Raw genomic sequence first — 17,503 nt, 5'->3', positions numbered from 1 at the left:
CTGACCTGACCTCTGACCTCCTCCAAGAAGCCCTCCAAGATTAATGCCCCCTAGTTCCAAGGATGTCCTGACTCTGAGCTCACTATGGATACTGGTGTTGAGCTGGTTCCAAGTAGCTTTGCCCTGCCTCATCCCATTAGGTTAGGCAAAAGCAGAGGTGGCTCAGGCAGGAGGGGTGGGGGCATACCTTTTGGTCAGAGGTGGGCACAAAGCTCAGGAATTCATCCACATGGCCCACAGAGAGCCAGTCCGAGTAGAGCTCCACAGGTGCCTGCACCTGCTGCGCCTTCAGGAAGTCACGCACCACCTTGGCCATTCGTCGCCCACCTGACCTGTCGAGACAGGGAGAGAATGGCTGTCATCTCATGGTGACCTGTGGCTATGGGGGTCAGATTCAGGGCCCTGATATCTTCCACATCTCAGAGTTTTTGAGGATGTAGCACATCTGAGGGTACAGAATCTGCATTTTTACAAGCATCTTAGCTGATTCATATGCAAGAGAACAATTGCTCCATTCATTTTGTGGTTCTTGAAATGAAGTAAGAGCATGTTCAAACCTCCCTTTATCAGCAGAGAGAGGGGAAGCAGGAAGGACTAAGGTGGCCTAGAACAGGGGACAGGGGAGCAGGAGCTGGGGTCCCAGAGCTGTGGGAGGAGACATTGCCCAAAGATGTCTGTGCATGCGGGGACTCTGATGCTGCCCCAGGCAAGGGCCATGTCCCTATTTTACAGATGAGGCAGCTGAGGCCTAGGAAGTTCAAGAGGGTGACTTGTCCAAAGTCAGAACAATATATTATACTTTGGGCACTTTCTACCTTTCCTTGGTGCAGGTAGCCATGTGCAAACACACATATAGAGATTTTTTTCAATATGTTTTATTTTTAAAAAGGGATCATATTTCTTGCTCTTGCTTGTTGGTTTAAGGTCATAAGGATGAACCCCCCAGTCCGCATCCAATCTGGCAGGTCTATCTTAAACAGAACACAATCCAGCCTTTCCCAGGCTCCTCCTCTGCCACCACCTGGCCAGTGACACCTCCCTCACCTAAATAATCCCAGTGGCTTGTGCATTTCCCCATCTCTCTGCTTTCACCCTTGTTTCTCTGCAGTCTAACCAGAGGGAGGCTTTTAAATATGTCAGATCATGTCCCTCCTCTGGACAAAACCCTCCCATCACTCCCATCACACTAACTGTAAATGCAAAGTCTTCACAAGGACCTGCATGAGCCCACCAATCCCAATGGCCCCCTCCTGCCACTCTTCTCTTCAGTCACTCAGTTCCAGCCATGCTGGCCTCCTGCTGTCCCTTGAACATACCAGGTACATTTCTGCCTCAGGGCCTTTGCACATGCTATTCTTTTAACTAAGAATGGTTGTGCATATCCCTATGACTCATCCCTTCCCTTTTTTCAAGTTTAACTCAAATGTCACCTTCTTCTACTACTTTGAAATTGCAACAATCCCTCAATCCCCTTACCAGCTTTATCCTTGTCTATGCCATATGGTACTATTTGCCACACTTGATATTTTGTTTATTGTCTGGCATCCCACTATGAAGCAAGCTCTAGAATGTCTGGGATTTTTGTCTACATCCACTCAGTACCTCTTACAAAAAATATTTGTGAATGGTATAAATACTTTTGAACAGCTGTGTGAGTCCAGGGTCTGTATAACTCGAATATGTCACAGACAAAGACTAGAAGGAAGACCCAAAGCCGCGACACATGGCAACACTGCTCTGACTTGGGGGATGGGACAGTGGAAAATATTTTTTTATATTTCTGTTATCTTAATACAGTGCCAGCAACTTCTAAAGTCTTCTTAAAACACAGTGAGATGGTGGAGGAGAGTTAGACTTTAGAAATTGCTTAGGAGCAGAAAGTTGCAGGAATCAGACATATATAAGGTTGAGATGGGCAGAGCTCCTCCTTGGGATGCTCGGCAACCCTGGGAGACATCAGACCGGGTCTCTGCATTACATCAAAGCAGCCACCAAGGGGCAGAATTTCACCAAGATTGTTTTAAATGTCAGCGCAGAGCTTGGAGAACCCAAGATAGAGAGAATGGATGGGGCATTTGTTAAGAGCCCTGTGTGCCTGCCTGAGGCTCCTCACACTGACTATCCTGTTTAATTCTCATGATAACCTTATGGTATACACACAAATAACAGATTCCAGTCAGCCAGGCTCTCAGATCTCATGCCCCAGCACATACACCCCTTGCTCATTCTGCTCCAGCCCACAGGCCTCCTTGCTGCTCCTCTAATGTCTCCAACACACTCCTGCCTCAGGGCCTTTGCACTGGCTGTTTCCACTCCCTTACACATTCTCCTCCCAAAGAGTCACATCTGTAACCCCCTTCATTTCCCTCAGGGCTTTGTTTGAATGTCAACTTCTTGCCAAGGTTTTCTTTACCTAACATGCTAATTATTTACTTATTTATCAGGTTTGCTGATTGTCTGTTCCTCCCTGGTAGAATGCGTGTCAGTTGTCTATTTTGTTCACTGCTGAGGTCAGAAGCCAAGACAGGAACACAGGACAGAAGCCTGGCTGTTAACTTTTAGTTTGGGGCCTAAAAAGGAGATCTGGATTCTGACTGTTCCGCTAACTGGAGTAGGGACACAGCTGCACTGGAGACCCCACACCTTCTTAGCTGAGATCCTTGCTCTGAGCCTGTGAGCATCCAGAACATTTCTTTCATCCTCAGCACTGGGTCCCAGACCTGGCATGTCGGAAGTCTCAATGAGTATTTATCAAAGTGGTAAATGAACACATGAGTGAGTACACTCATTTCACTTTTCTGAGGCTCAACTTCCTCATCTGTAAAATGGGGATAACAATCCTCCCAACTTCATGGGGGTGTCGTGAGAATTAAATGAGGAAACCTGGGTAAAGTGTCATGTTCATGGCAGGTAAGTGATCAATAACTGTTGTCCAGGGAATTCCAACCTCTTTCAAAGCAGACTGACTGTTGGTGTGTGTGTGTGGCGGGGGGGTTGTCAGCTAAACAATACTAAGGATTCAGAAGTGGTTAATGGGAATCCTTTATCCCTGGTAATTAATGCCGGCTGTGTAGCCAGGACAGGGATTTTTAATAAGCCTGTTTTACAGTTGAGGAAACTGAGGCATGGGGTATAAAATAATTTGTTCATTTAATTACATATCTGTTTTGTGCACTAATATCACTAATATCACAGGTAACTTTAACAGTGCTTAGCACATAGTAGGCATGCATTAAATAGTTTTACATGAATTAATCAAGCACCTACTATGTGCCAGGCACTGTGGTAAACACTGGTTAGGCGATGTACCCAAAATTGAATCACTAGTAAGTGGCAGAGCTCGGATTCGAACCCAAGTCCATCTGATTCCAAAGCCTGTTTTCCTTCTTTCCAGGTTTCCCCCCACAAAGTAGAATGACTGCCTGGAGGCCTCGCGGCCCTTCTGCCTTGGTGTCTTAACTAGTCACTCACTCACTCACAGCCCATGCCGACCTCTGGGACCTTTCAAGATTTGCTAGGACAACAGATGTTTTAATCTTCTATTGGGAGAAGGCAACAGATCTACCTCCTGCCTCTGCACCAGATTGCATGTCCCCTCCCCAGCAATTCTGATTTTTTAAAAGAGGCCAGCAATCTGGCATTTTATGTGGGGCCTTCTAATATATATATGTATGTATGTATATATATATTAAAACTATATTACATATTAAAACATATATTTAAATTAAGCTCATAAAATACTAGGCAAGCCAAAAGGTCATGAACAGCAGTTGGTGAGTTTTCTCCTAAGATTCTGTGACCCCAAAATGAATATTCTAGGACTCTGAGTCTTTGAGTCTAAGATTCTATGCAGGACACTAAGATCACTCCCCAGACTGAAGAATTAATTGTGCTCATGGTGAGGCAGTTGGAGGTGGATGCTGCTGTAGTCGGTGCCCTGTGCCCTCCACCACCCTCCCACCCTGGCCTCTCACTTGGGGAAGCTGCTGCCGATGAGGATCCGGCCCAGGGGGTACTCCTTGCCGCCCACTGTCACGGGAGGGCTGACATCCAGGTTGCCGAAGGAGTCAAGGCCGGAGGCGCCAACAAACGGGATCTCCTTGGTTACATATCCAAAGTCAGGACCCTAGGGGAGGACCAGCAAGACCCCGCCCCCCCAGAAGGAGAGTTCAGTTAGAACAGAAAGAGACAGAAAAACAACCTCCATTCACTTTTCACAGATTCCCCCCAGTAACAGAACCATAACAAGAAAACCCCCAAGTGTTTGGAAATTACGCAACACACGTCTGGAGAACCCATGGGTCACAGACAAAATCAAAGTGGAAATTAGACGATATTTTGAGATGAAAGGTAATGAACATACATCACATGCACTAGTGGGGGCTAGTGGAGCTATACTTGCAGGGAATTGCTTAGCTTTCAACGCACATGTTAGGAGAGAAAAGACTGAGAACTCGTAGCTTCTGTTTCCAGCTAGCAAAAAAATGGCAAATTAAACCCAAAAAAAGCAGAAGAAAGGAAATGATAAAGATGAGAGCAGAAATCAATGAAAAGTGCCCTGGCCAGGTCAAGCCCTTGACACAGACTCAGCTTGCAGAACTCATTGTCTCTTAGCTGGGTCTGTCCCTGACCCTGCCCAGACACTGGTGTTATCCGGGCAGTGGGGGTGTGGGAGCCCGTAAATAGGCAGAGACCCTGAGCTTCAGGACCAGTCTAGTTTAGCTCAGGGGCTATGGAGGCAGCCTCTCTGGTTTTGCATCTTGGTGCCACCACTAACTAGCTGTGTGGCCTTGAGCAAGTAACTTAACCTCTCTGAGCCACAGTAAAGAGGGACTTTAGATGTGCCCCGTGGATTAAAAGAATAACCTTGTAAAGCTGACAGAGTGCTAGAGCTGCTCTAATGTGTAGGAAACAGCACATGCCTGGCACACAGTAGGTGTTCAGAAAACCTTTGTTACCTGAAGACTCACTAAGGGTGCTGCCCTCAAAAGTCAGTTTGGTTTCCCCAGGGCTGACCCCTCTGTTGGCTTTCCCCTGGGGGAGAAAGGCGCCCAAGGAGGACTTTGCCAGCTAGCCCCAGCCAGAACATGGGGCAATTTGCATGTTATTTGCATATTCCCCCAAACCTCCACAGCTCACCACTTGTGTTCTTTTGCCCCCTAAAAAACCAGGACCAGGCAAAACTTGTTGGGGTCCTATAGGAGGAACCTCCCAAGGCTTTCCCACTCTACCCTTTGCCACATACCAGGATCCTCTTATAGGGAAAATCCTTCAGGCCTCTGTTTCGAGGGGAGTCAAAGACCACTGGGAAGGACTTGTGAGGTGCCTCCACGTAGCCAAATTCCATCTCGTCCTGAAAAGGGAGATGAAAAGACCACAGTGACCTCTTCTGTGTGGCTTTTCAGAACAAGGTGACCCCCAACCTCCAGGTCTGGGGCAGGGGAGGGGCAGCAGATTTTCCCCAAGATCTAGAGGGACTGAGGCAGAGGTGAGGCCTCTTGGGACCCTGGCCAGGAAAGTAATCTGTCTGAGACCAGGGCATCTGGTGGGAAACAGGAGAGACTGGGATGATGCAGGCAGTGGGGAAGCATCCCCTTAACCTGATACCCCCACCCTGAATTCTGGAACCCAGGTGGCCTGGCTTCCCTAGAGGCTGTTAGGAACCTGTGCAGGCCCCTTTCCCCAAGCCAGGTGAAGGACAGGGCTCAGGCCTTCTGGGCCGCCCCACTCTCTCCCCAGTTCTGCTCCTGAACCAACCTGGATCCAGCGGTCATTTCGATTTTCAAGCCAAGGGCAAATGATCAGCTTGCAGTTGGCTTTCAACACCAGGTCAGACAAATCCTTCTGAAATTTCTGATTTGACCCATGAGAATCTACCACACTGTAAAACAAAGGGAAAGGGGAGGGTCATAATGGCCTCTGACTGCGGGGCCAGGAGGTGGAGAATGAACGGGGTGGCCTTGATCTAGTCGGTGCTGGGCCCTCTGTGGCCCCTGGATGCAGCCACAGTCCATGCCTTAGAGAGACTCACAGGCTACGACAGACAGATACTGTCCCCAGATCACATCAAGTGGTAGGTGCAAGGTGAGGGGCAAGCCCAGGGCCACAGAGCCCAGAGCGGGCATTGAAGCCTGCAGGAACAGCTGTAGAGGAAGTGACCCAAGGACTGGACCTCACTGGTTAAGGTGGAAGTGAGGGGGCAGGTAGCCCATCTAACTCCCGTTCCACACAACTGACCTAAACAAAGGAGTCAGGGTGGGGTTGGTGAGCAAAGGGAAAGAAAGAATTCCCTCTGAACACCTGCACACACCTGGACCCAGGGAAGCACCGCACACCTGGTTGGCCACAGCCTTTTCTGCTTTTTGCCTTCTGTCCCTAGTTACTTGTGGCCCTTCCTGCTGGTCTGACCTCTGGTGCGGGGGCCTGGAGTGGCCCAGCCAGTGGAGGCTCACCTGGCCTTCAGGGGGCCTGACAAGGATCCTGGGAGATGGCAAAAGGACCAGGGACCTGGGCTGGGCCAGGGCTCTCAGCGGACCCTGGAGTCTGGGTTCGCATGGTTTTCTGCAGACCCAGAAGCCCACCCACATCAGAGCCAGGCCTGGGCTCACCGCCTGGACTGAACTCAGAATGCTCTGGGGCTGCTGCAGACGGGACAGAGTAGGGGCAGGGGCACCGTAGGTTGAGTCAGTGACCTCAGCTGGGGCCTGAGCTGCTCAGGGCAGGGGGGGTTGACAAGCCCAAGCCCCCCTTTTGCTTTCCTGTTCCCCTGGGTGCCCCTGATGAATCCGTCCAGTCTGAGTGAGGGCCAACCCCAGAACAGCATTCTGGTCCCGCCTCCACGATCCCAGAAATGGTGGGAGAGCTGCAGCAGGGGTGAGGCCTCACCTGCACACATACAGCTCCAGAGGGGGCTGGGTGTTGGGAGTCATGATCCAGGGGGCCATGCGGAAGGCCACAGTGTCTGTGAAGATGGGCACCTCAAGCAGGGTCTAGGGGGAAAATGAGGACTCAGTGGGCCCTGCAGGGAGCTCCATCAGACCTCAAGATCCCCCCGTCCTCAGCCTGCCCTGTCCTGGAGCCTCCAAACTGGTCCTCCCAGCCCCTCAGCCCCTATCCCAGCTCCCAGCATTGTACATACCCCCTTGTCCACCAGACTGACACTGAGAGAGACCAGCCCCAAGAAATCAGCGTCGGGGAAAGCGAGCCCCTCCACATAGAAGCTGATCTTCTGCTCCCCTGGCTGCCGCTCGACTTCGTAGGACAGATGCTGGCGTCCCAGCACCTGCTTGTAGTTGGAGAGGGAATTCCCACCTAAGGGAACCAGAGTCAGCACTGGGGGGCCAGTGCTGGAACAGGGGTGTGGGGCTGTGAGGACCGGAGGAGAGGAAACCAGGGGCGGAGCCATCTCTGTGTTAGATCTATCTGGGCTCCTCTCCAGCTCTGCCATACACAGCTGTGTGACCTTGGCTCAGTGACTCAACCTCTCTGAGCCTCCGTTCTCATCTGTAAACTAGACTAACATTATATTTCTCGTGAGGTCAATATAAGCTTTAAATCAGAGAAGGAGATAAAAGCAGTGGGCACCAAAGGTGAAAAACTATCCAAACGTCCATCAGCAGATGAATGGATAAACAAACTGTGATATGTCCACACAATGGACTATTACTCACCCATAAAAAGGAATAATGTACAGATAGATGCTACACAGATGAACCTTGGAACATTATGCTAAATGAAAGAAGCCAGACACGAATGCCACCTATTATATGGTTCCATTTATATGAAGTGTCCAGAAAAAGCAAATCCATAGAGACAGAAAGCAGATTAGTGTTTGGCAGGAGCTGGGGGCAGGGGGAATGGGGAGGGGCTGGTAATGAGTACAGGGTTTGACTTTGGGGACTGAGGAACATGTCTTGGAACTAGAGAGGCAGTGGTTGTACAACATGGAGAATGTATTAAATTCCACTACATTGCTCTCTTTAAAACGGTTAAGTTTATGTTATGCAAATTTCACCTCAATTTTTTTTTTTTAATGATTAGTAAAATTGAGTTTAAAAAAATGGAATAGTTCTGCCCGCCTCCTCGTCTCCTCCCCTGACGGGTGGCTTGGCTGGGAAATGTTGCCGTGGCGTGGGTGGCTCACAGCAGGAAGGGTGTCAGCTCACACACTGAGACTTTGCTTCTGTTCTGGCCTCACGGGGTTTTCGGGCCAGGTCCCTGCCTGACCTTCCACCCCAGATGCATTCGAAGGAACATTCTGGTTCCTGCCAGGCTCACTTGGCTAGAACAACAAGTTCCAGGTCCACTTGAACAGAAATGGGTGAAGAGGAAGAAGGAAGGGGCAGGAGAGGCCTCTTGCCGTTTATAAAAATAAGTAAGGATACCTCAGGGTTAAGGATGGGTTTTTTTTTTTTTTTTAAGCCTCAGACTTTGATTAATTAAATATCTGGCAGAACAGAGTCCCCAGGGCGGGCCTGGGCCTCAGCGTTGCTAGTTCCTGCCCCACCTCACCCTGCCGGGACAGTGCTTGTCTGAGCCTCCAGGGCTCCTTGCCTGCCACTGAGACCGGGGGGGGGGGGGGGGGGGGGGGAATGGGCGCAGTGGAAAGGAAGGGGCTTTGGCTCTCGAGAGACCTGCTTTGAACGTCTGCTCCACCCCCGAAGGGTTATGTGACCTTAAGACAGTGCATTCATGCACCTGAGCCTCAGTTTATCCCTCTGTAAAATGGGACTGGTTACTGAAAGTCCTTCTTAGGTCATTTGTTGGGTCCAGATGGAGTGACTGTAAGCTGTAGTGAGAGTCACGGAAGGTGATGGAAGGGAGGGAGAGGCGTGGGCGAGAGACGAAAGAAGAGTTCGGGAAGCGGGAGATGGAGCAGGGCAGGGAGAGGCCCCGCCGGGCCACTCACCCCGAGCACAGAAGACCCCCACTCTTCTGGAATCAGAAAAGGGCACATTCAAGACCAGCTTGTGGCTGTCAAAGAACTTGTCAGGGCCATCGCAGGTCAGCACCATTGGGGACATGTCCTTCAGGTCTGAAGAGAGTGGCACCTTTGAGACAATCCTCTGTCCAGCCCACCAGCAGGCTCCCTCCCAACCCCCCTAACCCTTTACCACCCACGCCATCATCCTGGACAACACCATCTGTCCCTTCTGTCACTCACCATCCAGTGACGTCAGCTGGCTGTCGGCAAGGTCAAGCCCCCTGGACCTGGGACTGTCCCTGTCACAGTTCACCAGCAGGACGGCCCCGTAGCCCTCGGGGCCCCAGCGCCAGGTTTTCTGGGGTAAAGTAAGAGACTTCGGGGTCAATGGGACCCAGGGAGCTCTGGGAAGGGGTTCTGGGTAAGGCTAAGGCTGGTTGCTTTGCTTGCTTGGAGACTTTTGTATCCTGGGTTTACTTATAGATTTACAGAGCGCTCATAGATACTGAGCTCCAGGTCTGGAGCCAGAGCCACTCCACCCAGGTGCAGCGAACAGAGCGTCCCACGCTACCACCAGTCACCGTATTCAGAGGCAGCCCTTGCCAGCCTGCTGAGCTTTGGCCCTGCCGGGAGGACAGAGGCTGCCTCGCCCTGGCCTGGCTGGGACTGCAGAAGGCCCTGCTCATGCCAGCACTCTCCTGGGACCCATCCACCCACAGTCCTGCAGGCCCTGCCAGGAGGTCCGAGCTGAGGTGGGACAGGTGGCTGGAGCCCTGCCTCTGTGACCGAGGCTCTTCCTCACGTGCCTCTTCTTTATCCCCACCAGAGCCTGCCATGCGGGGCTCGCATCCCCATTTCACAGAAGAGGGGAAAGAGGCTGTGGGAAGTGAGCCCCAAGTCACGTAGATGGGATTCAGATGCGGGTCTGGGGGACGTACAGGGCCACTGCCAGCATCTGTGGCACTCTGTCCACCCCTCTGGGTAGACGCAGCCCTGCACAAGGGCCCACGACAGGATCCATGTCATAGCCCCACTCACTGCCTCGTCCAAGAAACCTTGTGCAGTGAGCCACCCACACGGCCATCCGTACAGCCCTGCCCCACCTGGTCCACAGAGCCCTGCGGCCCAGGCTTCCTCTCTGGGGTCTTTCTCTCAAACCACATCTTCCGCCCTCCCAGGATGACTTCCACATACTTCCCGTGGGGATGCCTGGAGCCCGCCCCGTCCTCCCCCTCCCCCTGTAGGGTCTAACCAGGGCTGTGCGGCCACCCTCCTCCACTAGAAACCTTGTCTTCCGCTTGCCTTCAGTCACCCAACAACCTTTTATGAAGCACCTACTGTGTTTGGGGTTCCAAATACAGCCTAGGAAATAGAAAATGCATCAAGCAAAAGAGCCAGTCCCAATTCTAAGGTGGCACAAGAGAGACACAGAGAGGGTAAGCTGTTTTCCAGAAGCCACACAGCACTTCCATCACCCAGTATAAGTTAACTCCCACTTGTGCCAGTCGGACAGTCCTCAGAGGGGTTCCCTACACTGTTGGATACCACAGATCCTAGGAATCCATCACCCTTCTGGAAGGAGGGCCCACCCCACCCCAAGACCATTCCCAGGTTTGCCTGTCAACTCTGCTGTCTTGGGATAGCCAGAAAAGCCTCACCTTGTCACCTTGGCTCCTCTTTACTTTGCCCTTGCGGCCTGTGTCAACATCGAGGGAGACGTCTAGAAAGGGATGGAGAGCAGTTGCTAGAGGCGCACCCAGTCCCATCCTCACACCTACAATCTCTGGGCCGAGGAAAGCTTTGCCCCTCCCCAAGCCCATGAGAACTAGGGAGCCCTGTTCTGGGAGGCCCTCGTGGCAGTCCCATGGGGTTCTGGGTGTTGGAGGGACCCACGTCTTCGGATCTTGAATTCCTTGCTCATCTACACTTGCTGAATTGCTCGCTCTTGGTGGCCCTGACCCTGGTGGCTGGGGACTAGGCCTGAGGCTCTGGGTGATGGCTTCACAGTTCTCAGAGCTGGCTGCCCGGGGCGCATGCTGCAGGGACACATGGCTGTCCAAGGTTTAGTGCTGGATCTTGGGGTTCCAGTGGCTGTGATGGGTGGGACTCCAGGTGAAGGGGGCCCATTGTGGGTCTAGCTGTTGACACGTGGGCAGTGCAGTTTCTAGATTCCTGCCACCCTGTTTTGCTGGCTGCCCCCCTCTCTGAGGCTCTATGGATCCACACTCCTCACTGGAGGAAGCTGGCCATGGGCTTGCACTCAGGACCCCCCGAAGACCTTCACCAGCCAACATGAAGGAAAGTGGGATATACAGAGAGCCAGGAGGTGGTACGTACCGACGCCCGTGAGGTAGAGCACACTGCGTCCCAGGCTACCGTCCTCTCCCTGACCGAAGTAGGAGACCTTCACCTGTGAGGACAAGATCAGCTCTAAGCCAGCACAGCTGCCGCTTCAGGGATGGCAGAGGCCAGGGGTGTGGGGGTGACCCACACCTCCCAACAGCCCTGCTTAGAGGCAGGGCAGGCACGGGGGCCCCCAGTCCTCCCTGCTGCTGAAGAACCATGTGTCCGAAGCTCCAGGCTTGGATTCCAAGCTGCCCTTTCCAGCCAGAGACGCTGTGAGTACCTCCCTGGCTTCCCAGGCTGTACTGAGGAGCAAGGGAAGGTGGGCAGGGTGGGGGCGGATCCCAGAGGGAGCAGCTGGACCCTCCAGAATTCATGGCAGATGTCAGAGAAGGAACGAGAAAAGGGATAGCTGTCACCATTGCCTTACGCAAGTTACTCAAGGCCTCTGTTTCTTCATCTATAAAATGGGAACAAGGGCCTCCACCCCAAAATAACAGCCAGTGATCACGAGCTTTCCCCATGGTCCAGAACCCATGCCAACTGTTCTACCTAGGCCTTTTCCATGGCCCCCCACAATGGCCCCAGTAGACAGCGCCCACTCCTAATGAGGCCCCTCAGGCCCCGCCTGTAGGCATGTAGCTAGCAAGCAGAGGAGGTAAGATTTGAACCCATGGTGGGCTCCAGGACTTCTGTTCTCAAAGGCTGCACAGTCCCTGCATTGTCCCTGTCCAATCAGTGTGTGGTGGGTGGCTGGGGACAAATGAAGAGGATGTCATCTATGCAAGAGAAGCCTTTCTGATGCTTTAGGTATGGGAGACACATCATACCCAGGTATGTACCTGCGTCTGCTCAGCACGTGTGCACAGGTCCTGCCTATCCGAGAGTTGGGGGCTTGCTTGGGAATCTGTGTGTAGGCTGAACACAGGATTAATGTGGGGTTGTTTGTGAATCTGAGGGGAGAAGAGGCAGGCTGTGTTTTTATGGAAAAATTTATTTGTGTGTGTATATAAGTCGTGGTGGATGTTGGGGTGGGTTTGTGTGTTTGGGGCATCTATGGAGTTGTATCACGATGTGTCATGTGGATGCAGGTGTCAAAAGCCTTATGGGGTTCGGCTGAGGGGCTGATATGTGAACGAGGTATGCCTTGGGAGGCTCTTACCTTGGGTGCGCATGGGGACATGCAGCCCCTTACCATGGGTAAGGGCTTCTTACCTTGAGATCATTTAAGTCCTTACTGGCTGCGTCCACGGATATGGTCACATCCACGCTGGCGTCAAGGGGCCAGCGGGACTTGTCTGTAGGCTCTGTCACCCGTGCTGGGTCATAGACCATAAAGATCTCTACACCGGAGGTCCCAGAGACCCCGAAGGTCTTGGCGCCCTTGGGCACATCACTGGCAGAGAAAGGAGAGGGGGGAAGGTCCAGGGTTCAGGATAGTGACAATGGCGGGGTAGTGGCTGGGCAGCCAGGCCACCCAAAGAGCACCCCCAACAGCTGGGTTGGAGAACGGTGGGGGAATGCCACTGGCAGGAAGCCCAGCCTGGCTGGGCACTGGGCCTCCTTGGCTCCATCCAGCTATTCGCTGACCCTCCTGTGGCCCACCCTGGGCACGTCACCCCCTGGCCTCAGTCTCCCCATCTGTAACACATGGGGGTTGGAGCAGAGCAATGGTGTTGAGCTTTGTTTAAGTAGTACAGCCCCGTTAGCAGCCCTCCCATGGAGCCCAAGACGTAAAAAAGGGAGCTGGGAAGGGGGCCGAGCCACGACGGTCAACCCTCCAGCTTCACAGCAACCCCGAGACTCCAGAAAGCAGAGACGTCAAAGCTCTGGACACCCCACCTCCACCCCAAGGCTTCCTGCTCTCATGCTGCCAACAGGAATCCCCTTGGCTGACCACCTCTGCTACCACCCCCACTCCCCTGGACAGCTGGGCGGCCTCCGCACTGGCCTCTGGAGGCTTCCCGAGCCCCCTGCAGTCTGTTCTGCACCCTGCATATATAAGTTATATTGTCTTGTTCCTTTTTTCCTCAAAAACAGCGAATCCCGTCACACCCAGCCAAGTCCCCACAACGGGATACAAGGTCCCTCCTGGTGTGCCCCCTGCCACCTTCCCGACCTCCTCCTCCCCTCTGTGCTCCCCCTCGTCCACCGTGTTCCAGCCACACTGACTTCCCTGCTCTTCCATGAAGCTGCCAGGTAGTCCTGTCTCAGGGCCTTTGCACTGGCTGTTGTCTCTGCATAGAATGGTCTTCCCCCCAGATGCCCACACAACTCACTCCCCGACCCCCTTCAGGGCTTGGCTTAACTGTCACCTTCTCCGTGAGCCCTCCCATCACTCCACTGCACCTGGCCCCACATTCTAGCCCACTACAAGACCCCTCTCACTCTGCACTGATTCTCAGCCACTCTGTTCTTCGCAGTCCGTCTCTCCTGCTCGAAGCTCAGCTCCACAAGGCCAGGGAGTTCAGTCTCTTTTGCTCAGTGCTGTATACCCAGCACCTATAACAGTGCCTGGCACTTAGTCATCACTCATAAGCTCTTGTTAAATGAATGAATGGGTTCACGTTTCTCTACTCTGAAGGGGCACTCATGACCATCTATACCCAGTGGGGATATCGAACTTGACTGGTGCCAGTACCCAGGGTAACTTCTCCCCATCCATCTGGTACACTACATCCACCTGGTACCCCTAACCCTAACCCTAACTTCCCAAGAGCAAATAGGCATGAGCTGAGGCAACCAGCTGGTGGTAGAAAGGTTTCCAGCTTGTGGGAGACCCCTGCCCCACCTCTCCTAGGGATGCCATCACCCTTTTGAGGGGTGGGGATTTTTAGGGGAGCCAATCCCCAGCTTTGGGAAAAAGTTGACATTTCCAAGTCATAGCACTGGCCACACGACCCCATATTTGGAGCCTTTGTAGAAAATAGTAATCGCAATAACAGTAACAATAATAACAACGATGGTGGTGATGATGATGATGATAATGATGATGATGGTGAAAGAAGAGGGGAAGAGAACAGGTACACCTCCTCTGGGGGTCTCGGGACCTTCCAAGCCTGGCCTGCCCTCCTGTCCCCTCACCTCGTTCAGCAGTTCACCCCTCAGCTCACCCCTGTCTGGGCGCTGGGATCCTGGTCTTGACTTCTTTCTCCCCTGCAGGTGCCAGGTGAGTCCCTACAAGATCCAGACAGGCCCTGGGGAAAAGTGGCTTCTTCAGGAGGCACCTGATGGGTGGGGCCGGGCCCAGGTGTCACCTGGCCTCTAAGAGGGGCCTGTCTGAGTCCTGGCCCCACTGCCTTCCAGGCCCCTGACACCTCCATCCAGGTCACTGCCTCTCAGAGTAAAAATGTGCAGGAGAGCTGAGGCCGCCCCAGCAGGAGCTCCGTGGACTACAGGGAAGGGACTGGGTTTCCTGGCGGTGCCCAAGCTTGGCAGGTTGTTTGCCAGACAGGCTCAGAGATTATGCTGCCTTTCCTCATCTCTCTGGCTCCTGGACCTGTGGGTGGGGCCATGGGGCCATGGATTAAGGGCTGCTCTCAGGGGCGGAACAGGAAAGCATGGGAGTTCGGGGGAGCCCCAGGGTGCCCCCCAGGGGATTGCCTCACCAGCTCTCCAACCTGCTCAGCAGGAGCTTCTTAATCCATGCCAACCCCACTGCTTCGCTTTGGTGCAGCCCCCAGACCCAACCAAACCCCCAAGTGCAACCCTGCCATGTTCCCAACCTCACAGGTGAAGTAATGAACTTGAAATAGCCCTTAAAATGAGAGGAACTATAGTCATAACCACACAGGAGACGCCCTGGCGATGTGATCATCGTTATCATTGCCATCATTTCCAGGGTTATGCTGATGAGCCTGTGCCCTGCCCTGCCTTCTGCCCCAGTGCCCTTCCCCTACCTCTGCACAGGGGTACGGGCAAGGGTGGGGTGGGGGAGGGGGCCACCTTTTGCATTCTTTTTTCTTTTTTAATTAATTTTTTAACAAGGTTCCTTTTATTTTTTTAATCTGTTTTTAGAGAGAGGGAAAAGGACAAAGAGAGGGAGAGAAACATCACTGTGCGGTTGCCTCTCACTCGCGCCCCCAACTGGGGACCTGACGTGCAACCTAGTCATGTGCCCTGACTGGGAATCGAACTAGTGACACTTGGTTCGTAGGCCGATGCTCAATCCACTGAGCCACAGCAGCCAGGGCCCACCTTTTGCATTCTTGAAGACCCACTTCAAATGCCACCTTCTCTGTGGAGGAGGGTGTGGACTCCATGTGGAGTGGGGCCTCAAATCCTGTCACCCAAGTGCTCTGAGGCTTGATTTTCCTCCTCTGTCACATGGATATAATCCAAAGAGCTACTTCCTAGGGCTGCTGGGGGATCCATGAATTGATGTATTTAAAGTGCTCAGTACACAGTAGGGACTTAATAAGTGTTAGTTGCCATCATCACCAGGCCTGTTACTCTCCCCACTACAACTCAGCTCACTGGACCCAGAGCCCCATGTCCCCTCCTCTGTCCCCACAGCATAGGTTCAGACCTCCCTTGGGGCCCCTTCACAGTCCATCTGGGCCAACCAAGCAGCTTCCTACCTGACTCATCCAACGCGTCCCTGCCCCTCATGCCCCGAGCAGGCCTGGTGCTCGAGGTTAGTACAGAGGTACAGAGTCAATTCTCAGAGAACCTCAAAGAGGAGCTGTGGGGGGACAGGGGGATTGCAGATCAACAGGTAATTCTCAGCTACGCCCACTTGCTTTGGCAAGGTAAGTGCCCACCCACCTGTGAAGGCATACGGATAGCATATTTCACAGGTAAATGGTGGGGTGGGGTCTCTTGGGGTGGCATTTTCAAGCACCTACTGTATATGCCAGGCATACGCTCAATTTTTGACACCTGTGATCTCCTCTGCATGTCACAGCAACCCTCCCAGGTGTGTGTTATTGTTCCTGTTTGGCAGATGAAGAAATCTCAGGGAGGTGAGGTAATTTCCTGGGGTCACACAACTGGCAGAGGGAGGAGGATCTGTCTTTTATTGAACACTATCTGGGCTGACATTACAATGAGTGTGTGTGTGCCCTGAGCATGTGCCTGGCAGGACCAGAGGGTATAGGAAGGAAAGAGGGAAATGTTGAAACTTTGCAACACGGATTTCTCCCATGGTTCCTTGGAGCTGGTAGGGAAGGCCTAAGGCAGGATATAGGGCACTGAGGCAGAAGAGCCATGCTCCTTCCTCCCCATCCACGCACCCGGACCTTGCAGGGGTGAGGCCAGTGCAGGCCAAGGGAATGGTGCCCATGACCTCCGGACCCCTGCCTGCCCGAAGACAATGAGACTGTAGGGGGTCTACAGGGGCCTTGGCTCTGACAGGTCAGCCTGGTCAGCCCCCTGCCCAGCATAGGACTCCACGCCTGAACACTTCCCGTGGCAGACAGCTCACTACTTCACACCTCTCTGTGCTTTGACAACTCGAGTCATGAGAAGACTTTTCCTTTTGCTTGGCTGGAACCTGCTGCCCAGAAGCTTCCACCCACAGGGGCTCCACAGGCCACACCTTATGTTAAGTTGACCATCTGGTTTCTAGGGAGAGGAGAGACACAGACATCACAATGAAGTTCCTCCCATGCCGTCCATCCCACCTGTCGCTGGGACTTCACCAGCCCTTGGGGACAGAGCTCAGGGCCTGGTAGGGCCCCAGACCCCTGAACTAGGGTCTGGGCAGGGAGGGCAGGATAGCACTGATCCAGCCTCCAGATGCGTGGGTGGGTGGGTATGGGGGCGGGTAGCAAAGGACCAGAGTTCTTGGAGAGTTGCCCAGGGTACTGTGCCCGGGAGAGGCAAGGGCAGGAGAGGAGGAGAGTGCAGAATTGAATAGAAAGGCAGATGAGCAAGCTGGTGGGCAGCCGGGGCTCCCCGTCATACCTGGCCAGCCACCTTCAGGCCAGGACTGTCCAAGGTGCCTCCCTGTAGGTGTCCTGGATTGAAGATCCCTGAACTGAAGCCACAAGAGATACCATGGGACCAGTCAGCAGGACTCAGCCAAGTCCTCTCGGGTGTGGCCAGCTCTGTGGACACTTCTGCCTGGAGCGGAGTCCCACCATGGCCGCCAGTCCCACAGAGCTGGCCGGCCCCCAGAGCCTTGAGTCCCAAAGGATGGCAGTTCCCCTGGGGCCACACGGGACTCCTGTGAGTGCTGCCATCTGCTCTGCCTCTGCACACATGTCCTGAGCAGCTACTGTGCACAGGAGGGCA

At 53.4% G+C, this 17,503-nt stretch overlaps 1 protein-coding gene across 1 annotated transcript in view; it reads right to left on the bottom strand.

Moving 5' to 3' along the window:
* Positions 1-17,503, bottom strand: part of PADI1 (peptidyl arginine deiminase 1) — a 31,105-nt gene that overhangs the window by 7,112 nt on the left and 6,490 nt on the right. Inside the window, exons 2-12 of the mRNA XM_090268684.1 lie at positions 12,482-12,662; positions 11,261-11,333; positions 10,582-10,643; positions 9,164-9,281; positions 8,909-9,034; positions 7,139-7,311; positions 6,886-6,989; positions 5,758-5,881; positions 5,246-5,353; positions 3,975-4,126; positions 188-332 (exon numbers count right to left, since the gene is read on the bottom strand). Of these exons, the coding sequence (XP_090124810.1) occupies positions 188-332; positions 3,975-4,126; positions 5,246-5,353; positions 5,758-5,881; positions 6,886-6,989; positions 7,139-7,311; positions 8,909-9,034; positions 9,164-9,281; positions 10,582-10,643; positions 11,261-11,333; positions 12,482-12,662 (1,366 nt within the window). The remainder of the gene's footprint in view (positions 1-187; positions 333-3,974; positions 4,127-5,245; positions 5,354-5,757; positions 5,882-6,885; positions 6,990-7,138; positions 7,312-8,908; positions 9,035-9,163; positions 9,282-10,581; positions 10,644-11,260; positions 11,334-12,481; positions 12,663-17,503) is intronic.

Source organism: Furipterus horrens, unplaced genomic scaffold (assembly GCF_987537825.1).
Source record: "Furipterus horrens unplaced genomic scaffold, mFurHor1.1.pri manual_scaffold_3, whole genome shotgun sequence".
NCBI classification, from domain to species: domain Eukaryota; kingdom Metazoa; phylum Chordata; class Mammalia; order Chiroptera; family Furipteridae; genus Furipterus; species Furipterus horrens.
The sequence above is the reverse complement of the archived record's forward strand: the minus strand, read 5'-3'. Positions and strand labels throughout refer to the sequence as shown.